This window comes from Trematomus bernacchii, unplaced genomic scaffold (assembly GCF_902827165.1).
Source record: "Trematomus bernacchii unplaced genomic scaffold, fTreBer1.1, whole genome shotgun sequence".
Taxonomy (NCBI): Eukaryota; Metazoa; Chordata; class Actinopteri; order Perciformes; family Nototheniidae; genus Trematomus; species Trematomus bernacchii.
This window is the reverse complement of record NW_022988098.1, coordinates 4,394,979-4,405,392: the sequence shown is the minus strand read 5'-3', so window position 1 is coordinate 4,405,392 and position 10,414 is coordinate 4,394,979. Positions and strand designations below refer to the sequence as shown.

At 40.2% G+C, this 10,414-nt stretch overlaps 1 protein-coding gene across 1 annotated transcript; it reads left to right on the top strand.

Annotated features, from left to right (window-relative positions):
- The first annotated feature begins 2,224 nt into the window (after nt 1-2,224).
- On the top strand, nt 2,225-5,601 carry bhlhe40 (basic helix-loop-helix family, member e40). Its single transcript, XM_034121759.1, has 5 exons — nt 2,225-2,617; nt 2,716-2,779; nt 2,869-2,976; nt 3,333-3,456; nt 3,593-5,601. Exons 1-5 carry the CDS (start codon nt 2,541-2,543, stop codon nt 4,429-4,431), a joined length of 1,212 nt encoding a protein of 403 aa, XP_033977650.1. The 5' UTR covers nt 2,225-2,540; the 3' UTR covers nt 4,432-5,601.
- Nucleotides 5,602-10,414: the final 4,813 nt, after the last annotated feature.

The window sequence follows — 10,414 nt, the reverse complement described above, 5'->3', positions numbered from 1 at the left end:
GAAGCTTGTATCGAGGCTTGTATCGTTTTGGGCCAGTGACGTCACCGATGACAAACGAAGCCTCGCTGCCCCTCAATACCACATGACTGGCCCTTTTTGCAGTTTAGAGCAATAGCCCCTCCAAATGTCTGTGCACGTCCCTGGTCCCTGGTTCAACGACTGGTCAATAATTATTTTTTGTTTGTGTATACAGCTAAATGACATAATGTAGTTAATAAATGTATTCTTTGATATGGTTTAGCCTTTCTCAGGCTACAACATGGTTAAGTTTACGAATATTATTAAGGAATACAAATCCCTCTTTGCAATGTTTACCAGCCTCCTTAGGCTTTTCAATCACAATCATTAAACTGGAATAAATACAATATTGTTAACATGAAAATATGATTTTATGTTCGTTGTTTAGAGTTATTCTAAGGCTTTACTCATTGGGAACTCGGTATGAGATAAAGCACATTATTGAGATGTCAAATCTGCCTGTTTTACACACTTTGACCAACAGGGGGGTTTGTGTTCAAATGAAGCCCATGATGAAGCCTCATGAGATGAGCGAACCAATTGGCTTCGCCATCACTAGTTAGTAGGCCTCTTGCTACTTTAAAAAAAACTAGTACTAGTAGGATTCTTCTTCCACCTTTGCCCCCTTGTTTACATCATGTTATTTATTGTTGCTTCTTTTCAACAGAACAAAAGCAGTGGAGGATTTTAGAGACACTTGTTATATTTTCTCCACCTTTTAATAATCAGGGTTTAAAACAAAGTTTGACCCTTTCCCGCGCCTTCATTTCCGGTATGGCGCACCTTTGTTTTGCACCTGTTTTCCCCTCTGTGTATGTGGTGTTTCGGGACGTCGGCGCGTGGAACCGAGCGACCACTCGGGCACTCTCGGTTATCTCCGCAGTGACGTCATCGGCAGGGATGAGCTGCTCCCATTACCCCAATACACTCCTCGGCTTTTCCCTCCGCCGTGAGGAGCTCAACGTGACAGCCCGCAGGTACAGAGGATTTACTGCTATCAGCACAGCGCTTAGGAGCTATACAAAAAACACACAACAAAACGAATGTCATCCCGCCGCAGGTGCACGTGCCACACAGCGAGAGGGCACAGTATTAAATTACAAGGCTTTACAGAGCGCGTGACGCATGCCCTGCCACACACTCAATTCGCTGCAATAAACATGAACATGCATTAAAAACATTGTTTGAATCATTTTGTGAGATTATAATAGGTTGTATGTTTTATGTAATGTTTATTGCTAACGTATTAGGAAAAGTGAGCAAAGTATTGCGTCTCGTCCGTTCAATTAAACATAGAGAAAAATAACAAAATAATATTAAAATAATTAAAAGTAGATATTTTAAGTGCACAGTGTTTATAAAAGACTAAACCATTGGAAATAGTATAAGACTAATATTGCTAGTATCGTCGTCAGTTTTGTTGTTGTCGAATAGTTGTTATTTGCTTTATGAAAAACACTTTTATCAGGTGGTTTAAAGTTCATAGATTATTAATGCAATACAAAACATAATACAAAATAAATAAATGACATTTTTTATAATAAAACATTTAAAAAGAAACTAAATAATTATAATAACAAGTCCTCAGTATTAACAACCAAATAGTTTGAGTTATTGTAAGATAATTATGTTATTACTAATATTATCATATATATTTTTGTTTTGTTAAATAGTTCTGTTATCCAGCTTCGTAAAAACAACATATATGGTGTGGTCTAACATAACCTTATGATGACAAGAAACCAAATCTGACATAGGGTTGACTTTATTATGACGTCGATGAATCTCGTGGTGTATACAGCCATTTAACTCATGGTTAAAATGCTAAAATATATATATATATATATATATATATATATATATATATATATATATATATATATACGTTTTAATAATGACGTCAGTGTTTCTGTTTCTTTTTACTTTTAATTCAACATAAAGGCTTTTAAAATAATAATATTCCTCTGCGTCTGGACCGTCGAGCAGCGAGTGTTGCTCTACTTTCTGTCTTTGTAAACACGGTTCGCCCCGCCAGCCGGAGCATGGTACACGAGACTCAGCCCCCGTGGAGGAGTACTACACCAATGGGTTGTACTCCAGCAGCAGGACTGGGGGAGGAGGTGCGCGCGTGCATGATGTGTGCGTGCGCGCGTGTGTGTGTGGTGCGGGGAGGGTGAGCAGTTGAAAGCGCCGTCCAACACGTGAGGCTCATGTGACGGTGTTGAGTGTGTGTCTCCAGCCCAGAGACGTGCCTGCAGTCACAGGGTTTATTTAACACGTAGTCAGAACCCACCCTCTCTCCTCTCACACATCCAGCCGGGCGTGGAGCTTCCCCAGACACACATCTACAGTCCGGACCTCAGGGTGACAACACTGCCCAACTCCCGGGATATCAGGACATTATACTTTTGCCTTTATTTAGGTTTTTTTCTATGATTTTTGGTCGCGACTGCAGACACACATTTGGAGCGTTTTGAAGGCTTTTTAAAATTCATTTCTTCGGGTTTCATACTTTTAGCAATATGGAGAGGATTACCAGCGCGCAACCGCCTCCCTGTGTGCCAAAACACCCATCAATGGATATAGCTGACATGCAAGGGTAAGAGCAATATTTCAATGTTATTCAGTTCTTTTCCACTTTTTATCCTGACACATAAAAAAACTAAAGACTAACTATTTGTTATCTTGTCGCCAAAGAATCGAGTTTCCCATCTATGTGTACAAACCCAGGAGGGGAATGAAGCGTGTGGATGAGAACAAGGTAAATAAAAGTCCAAATGCATGAATATTCCTGCCTTTATCAGTTTAAAGCGCCTGGATTTCACTGACAACATTTGACCCTTTTTGCAGGAAACATACAAGTTGCCCCACCGACTCATCGAGAAGAAACGACGTGACAGAATCAACGAATGCATCGCCCAGCTGAAGGATTTGTTGCCAGAACATCTTAAGCTTACAGTGAGTATTATCTTCTACATATGGCATGTCTGCTAACAGCCCGGGAATCTGACACGCCGAATGTTTCTTCTGCTCAGCACTTTGTTTTCTCCAGCCTCTGTTCAGTTTAGGAGTCCTAAAAAATATCAAAGTTTTGCCTTTTAATAGGATTGATAGGATCAACATATATTATATTTATAACAGTAATTTTATATATTTTATTATCTATCAATTCAAGGTTTCTTTTTTTTTTTTTTACATTTGTGCGTGCGTAGATTGCATGATTTCCCGGTTGCTGGATGCTTGTCCTCTGTTCAGCTGCAGAATGTGTTACATAAGAAAGATCAACATGCTTATCGAAGGTCTTCCTGTTTTAGACGCTGGGTCATTTGGAGAAAGCTGTGGTGCTGGAGCTCACTCTGAAGCATGTGAAATCCCTGAGTGGCCTCCTGGATCAGCAGCAGCAGAAAATCATCGCCCTGCAGAACGACCTGCAAATCAGTAAGTTTGATGGCATGATGTTGTGTGTACGTAAATAACACAACAGATGTTATTCATTAACCAGACGGCTCTGTTGCATCAATCAGAAGTGCTTCCAGGAAAGATTATTTTTAACCTCGTGGTTCTCTTCACTCAGGCGATCATGGAGGCGACAGTGCGGAGAACAGCGAGGAGATGTTCCGATCCGGATTCCACTTGTGCGCAAAAGAGGTTCTCCACTATCTGGCCAGCCAAGAAAGCAGCAGGGACTTGACTCCTTCCCATGTCATCAGCCACATCCAAAAGGTAGCAGCCGAAGTCCTGCACCATCAGAGCAGCCTTCACCCGGAGGAGTCCATCCCTCAAGCTTCGGAGAAACAGAAGAAACCCGCCGGGGAGCCCCAGAGGGCGTCTGAGGGCTCAGCGAAGAACTGCGTACCCGTCATTCAAAGGACTTACCCCCATGTGACGGGGGAGCAGAGCGGCAGTGACACAGACACTGACAGCGGCTATGGGGGGGAACATGAAAAGCGTGACCCCAAAGCCCAGTGGTCAGAGAGCCACGCCAAGGAGGGGGGGCGCAAGCATGTCTCATCCGAGGCGACCTCTGATGCCATAAAGCAGGAAGGCGACGAGCCACGTGCCAAGAAGTCGAGGTCAGACTCCTCAGAGGACGAGGGGCTCTCCGGTCACATGGCAGGAGGCCCCGGCAGCTACATGAGCTTCTCCCCCAACCAGCCCCCCTTTTGTCTCCCCTTCTACCTCATCCCCCCTGCAGCGGCAGCAGCGGCGGCCTATCTGCCCATGCTGGAGAAGTGCTGGTACCCCGGGGGCATGCCCATTATGTACCCGGGCATGAGCGGTTCTCCGGGGAGCTTGACCCAAGACATGTCCTCTCACGGGAGGGCAGGATCTCCGGTATCCTACCAGGACTCCCCCGCTCTTCACAAAGCTTTAAAGCAGGTCTCTCCATTGAACTTGGAAACCAAAGACTGAACTGATCTGTGTTCCTGTTGGAATCTTGCCCTCTGAATGTTGAAGGGGTTCAATGGTTGGCCAATTGAGAAAAAGGCCAACAAACGCACTGGTATCCCTTCAAACCCACAGCCGATGTTTGGCAGAACATTAACCCCAGAACCAGAATGGTCTCCAGGACTTTTAGGGGCAACGTGAAGACTCGTAGATCCCCTGTAAACACTGTGAAGATGATCAGTTTAAAGACACGAGTGCGCACAATTTTTTGTACGGTTCGTCTACTCCGCACTCGGTGTTGAATGTCCAAGGTAAACACAGAATGTAAGGCACAGAAAAAGGCCCCGCAAGATTATTTGGACCTTCTTGTTTTTGCACAGACACCACTCTGTAATGAATGTAAAAGATTGAACAAAAAGCCCCATGTAGATGCTGCTTGAATTATCGTAGAGGATCTACCTTCAGTGTTTGTCGCTCCTGTAACTTGCTACAAACCACTGATTAGACTAGAATGTTACCAAAAAAAACACATTGTTGAGAGGCGTCACAAAAGACTTCTTTTAGACCCTTCAGATCCCTTGCAGCTAAATGAACAGTTGGCGGTGTTCAGAGAATTCAGGGTGTTCACTGAACGAGGTGTGTCACTCATGACAAGTGATGTGGCTATGCGCGCTTTTACGATTTCATTTGTGTCTCATGACTATTTGTGCATCTAGATAAAGTTCCTGTGAAGTGATGTCTTGTTTAATTATGTTTGTTTATACTACTCATACATCTCTATTTTTGATACATGACCCACTGAGTGTATTCGTATCGCCACCAGAGGATGGTTGAGGTAGAAATGTTGCTGTATGCCAAGAGAACGTGTACAGTATATAGCGTTGTGCTTAACCCAGATTTTGCCCACAAATTCCCGGTCAAGTTAAGGCCTGGTCTTTAGCTCAAGCTGTTGCCTTTGTGTGACGCAGACACGACGACAGCAGGCGTTCAAATGTTTCTTTGCTTTAAATGTTGTGTCTGTGGCAGAGAGAGTGAATGTAACGCTCAAACAAAAATAATAGTTTTGTATAGAAAGAGGTACTTGGGATTTTTATTTTGACATGTAACAAAAGGATGTTTTGTTGTACATATTTTGTATATAAAGTATTATTGATATATATATTAAAATATTAATAAAGCTTTTTTTCTCCCTGAGGAATTTGTGTTTCACTGCCTGCTGCTGAAACGTGTTGCAACCAGACAACATGACAGCTCGTCATAATAACACATACTGTACTTACATAACACTTACATAACCCATAAAGCAGCGCGGCCTCTGTAAATCAATAGCATGGCTTAGATTACGGGCTGTAAATCATTCCAAATAAATATTGTATGGGTGTTATTACATATTTTACATTTATAACAATTTTACTGTCTTAAGTGCAATTTTGAGCTAATCACAGTACGTTTTAGTGATATTTAGCTTACTCATGAATATCAAAATCAACTGTATTAGTTTCAGAACTGGAGATAATAACTTTTTTGTTTCGTGTAAAAATCTACAATTTCTCTGAATGTGAATTGAGTGGTTTAGTCACTTCTCTCACATACCGTTTAAATAGTTTTTATACAATATGGCAGCTATTGTAACACAGTAACACTAGTGAAAGAGTGCTGAGTAGGAGCAAAACATGTGTCTGGCAACTTGACACCAAACTCGATGGAAATGGTATTTGAGGTTTTAGACTAAATGTATTTGATCTACTTTCATTTTTAATAATATGGAATTCCCGTCTCTTCCACCTTCAGCTGCTTCTTTTGGCTACTGTTTCCTTCTGTAATTTAAAAAATGATAAATAACTATATCATATGCTCACCACCTGCCTCTCTGGGATATGTGGAAATGACTTTTTTCCTTTTCTTGTAATCACAACAGTGTTTTGGAATCTGCTCCACGGATCAGTGAAATATTTTCAGCACAGTACAGAGATGTTCTCTTCAAAGGCCTGCTCATGTGCTCAATAATGCAGTAGCAGCGCCATCTAGTGGCAGGTGTGTTTCTTACTGCACTGGCTACATTATTCACACGGTATAAATCTCTGATAGACAACATCATGCAGCCTTTAGGAACCCCAATTAAAAGTATATCAGTAAAAAGTAGAAGTATATAACTGCCTGTATCTTGCTTTTTGTTTTATCCTGTGTATTAGGAAGTATTAAAAGCCGCTCTTATCAATATGTTAATGATTTATTTGTGCCCAAAGAACATATATAGTGTGATAAGTAAAAATGCAACAAAATGTTTTCTGATTGGTGTTTAGTCTTGAATTCTGTTAAAGTTTTTGGGCAATTATCTAACAGTTCAGCCTTTAGAGCACATGAACATTTTGAAAAACATAGAGAAAATAACTCGCATTGTGTTCATGAGATGTAATGTATGACATCTTGTTTTCACACTCCTTGGAGTTTCTGAGATTCAGCCATTTTCTTATCATACTTTGTTCTTGGGGTACATATGAGTCGGGTTTTTTCCCCTAAAACATAATGAATTATAGAAAAAAAGTCAAATGTGCCCAAAAATAGTTTGATTATTAAAACTAACTTTCAAATGTATTAACACATTTTGACTTTCTTCGGATTTGTGCTACGACAAAAATAGATAACACATCCAACAATTCAATTAAAAATGTCAGTTCCGTTCACAAATGGGTTGACAAGTCGTGCAACCTTAAAGCTAATTCTCTAAACATTGAGCAAAAATATCTAGCAATCAGAGTCTTGCCACCCGAAGAAGCTGTCAATGCAGAGTCCGTGGACTGCTTCTGGCAAATATTAAAAGACAATAAAAGGGGATTACCGATCCCCCACTGAACGTGAAACCTTTGGGTTCTGCTCAGTTCATGCTTAGCAGCAAACTTCAAAAAGACAACATTAGCAACAAGCTAGTTAACAGACTGGAGCATTAAGAAGTAAGTCAAATTGTGATTGTAGTCATGTGTTTTTATTACATGTACAGCACTTTGGCTCGACCAAAAATCGCTTTTAAATGTGCTATATAAATAAAACCTGATTTGATTTTATTTGAAATTATATTTCGGGGAAGGAAAATATGGATAAACATTCAGCAATTATAACAAGACCTTGTTTCAATTGCTGAAGGAAGATAAACCTAATGCTAATGTTAGCTTTATCACCCAGATGTTTAAATGAACAACCCATACAGTGAGTATGAATAAAACATGACACTGTTGTGTTTACAGCTTGTTTCTGCTGCCCCCTAGTGGCCAAACTAAATTGGGTGTGAGTTTATAATCCCACAGGAGCATAAAGATAGCTGACACAATTTGAGGCAGATATATCGATAGAAAAGCCTGAATAGTTTACCAAGAGGCAGGGGGATTAACATTAAGGAAGGTAAGAAGTGTATTGCTATAGCAAACAACATTTAAAAGTGCTTAAAAGAACCGGATACAAGAATAATAAACATACACATACAGTTTAACTGTTACGAGCTGCTATAGAGAAGGGTTTCGCTAATCCACAGAAAATGAAGGCAGCATATGGATGCAAGAGTTAAGAAATGCATGAATGGGCAAGACCTTGTACATAATTTACTTTTATGTCTGCACCATGACACTAAGTCAAATTCCTCGTATGTGTCAACCTACCTGGTAATAAACCTGTTTCTGATTCTGATCATTGTATATGAGAAAACAGTATATGAAATACACTCAATTGGGAGCCAATGAAGAGATGTGAGAATTTGTGTGATGAGGGATCTATAGATGGTGTTAATTAAGCTTAATGCGCCTATATTTGAAATGAATCTTTATTCACATTGTTTGTTTTCTGTCATTCCCAATCCTATCTCAATGTATCTCGTATTTGTTATCCAGCCGGTGCAGTGTGTCTGGAGCCTCGATGGGGAAACCCTGATGACTTCTGCAGAACACACTGACAGCAGTGTGGAAGAGGCAGCCAGAAAGCCTGTCATGAGATAAACTCTGACTTCCAAGAATCACAGGAATGAATGACCTTGTTATTGAGATGCTGCTGATAAGAGTCTAACTTTGAAATTGGTGTCACAAAGGACTCACTGGCTGCTGATGACATGGAGATTAAGTGAGGATATGTCCTCCATGGATATTGAAGCTGAGAACAGACTGGGCTCTGTGGACGAGGCGGTGCGGAGAATCAGCATGTCTGAGAATCTGATTTCTTATGAGGCTCAAAATATTTTTAAGGTAAAGGTAAAATAACAACCTTTTGTCCTAAACGTAGATCTGAAAAAAAAACATGTATATTGTGGCTATATATTACATTAATTCATCTTTAATAGCAATAGCAACAATACAACATTTTATTTGACATGCAAAGTGAGTGAAAGCATGGATTATTTATGATACACATTCATGACTTTTTGGGCACGTTTTTGGGCACATTTTCCAGTCATCGAAGAAAAAGCTTACAATGACTTGTATTGAAAACTGTTCCGAGAAGTAGTTTTGATTGTAGCTGTGAAACCACCTCTCTTCATCCTGAGGAGATCTGTGACACCAACACACACATAAGTGAAGGGATATACTTTATAATAGTGGGAAAACCCCTGATGCGATGTGTCCTGCTTCCCCTGCTATAACTTGGCTCCTCCCACAAGGGTTAATCAGGTGAGCTGCTCCCCACAGGTGTAAGGGGGCGTGGCCTGGTGGCACAAAGGGAGAGGGATTGTTTGGGGAAGGATGTTTGTTTGATTGAGTTTGGTGAGGAAAGACAGAGGAGTAAGAGCTGCTGACGGCCATGTGAAACCAGTGGATTCTGAGGACCATGAGGATTGAGCAGAGTATGATTTACCTTCTTACCTGGGGGTGAGTTTTTACCTTTTGGATGTTTTTCTTTTTTACCAAGCATTGCTTTTCCCTGGATTATATTGTCACTTTTTTGAAGGACATTGGATTATTTTCTTGGATCATTCAGTTGGATTATTCTTGTGGACAATCAAGTGGACATTTCTCCAGAGTTCTCACCCAATGAACTGTCCCAAAGTTGCCATTGAATTTCCTTCCAGTGGTTTCTCAACTTTTAACTTGGCTTAAAAATGTAGTCCGATTGTCAAAACCTTTACATAAACACTCAAATAACATGTTTAATGCATATTGTTAAAACATGTATGGTACTTTCCTTAGTTTCTCTGTAGGTGGTGTTGGGTGGGGCAGGTTAACTTTACTGTAACCAAGCTAACGGGTAAGGAATGAGTGTCACTTATACAAGCCTGATGCAGTCACAATAGAACATGTGTCCCTTCTAACTTCAAGCTATAGCTATGTGTGCTATTGCTGATAATAGCAAGCTGAACACATATAGGCCTCCTGTCAGCTGGGTGTGAACAACAGAAGGAGATAAGGCCATCTCTCTTTCCATACTGCTAGCCAAACTGCTGCTACAACTCTAAGATCTGAAATGTTTCTAATGTTTAATGTGAGCCTGAAGAAATGAACGGTTAGGGGAAATGTTTTCCATAATAAAAGGAGTTGTTTGTCTGAAATGTAGAGTGAATTGTTCACAGTCCAGAGGGTTAATATTCTGAAAGCCATGTTACTTGTGTGATATGTGTAACTTGTCCTCTGTTTGTGTTGCTGCTAATGCTAACATGTTGTTTTTCTGTATTTTGGTTGTATTTGTTAACACCCAGAGTTTAATAGGCCCACATGATGACCTTAAAGCATACTATAATAAAAGACAGATACACCTAAAAATGTGTTTGACCTTTTTCCTTTACATTTTGAAAAAGCTATGATTGTGAAGAATAGTTTGTTCAAATATGTCAAAAACCAGACTATGATTATATCAGGTAAATAAAGCAGGTAAATTAACTTCTCTTTGACCAACACTACTGCTCACATGGTAATGCATTAATAATAGTTATCAACTAATATAACAGTGAAAGTGATCATTCAGTAAATAATAATAAGCCTCCTGTTGATACTTTTGGTACAATGTGTTGCTTTTGTCTTTGCAGTACAAGCAG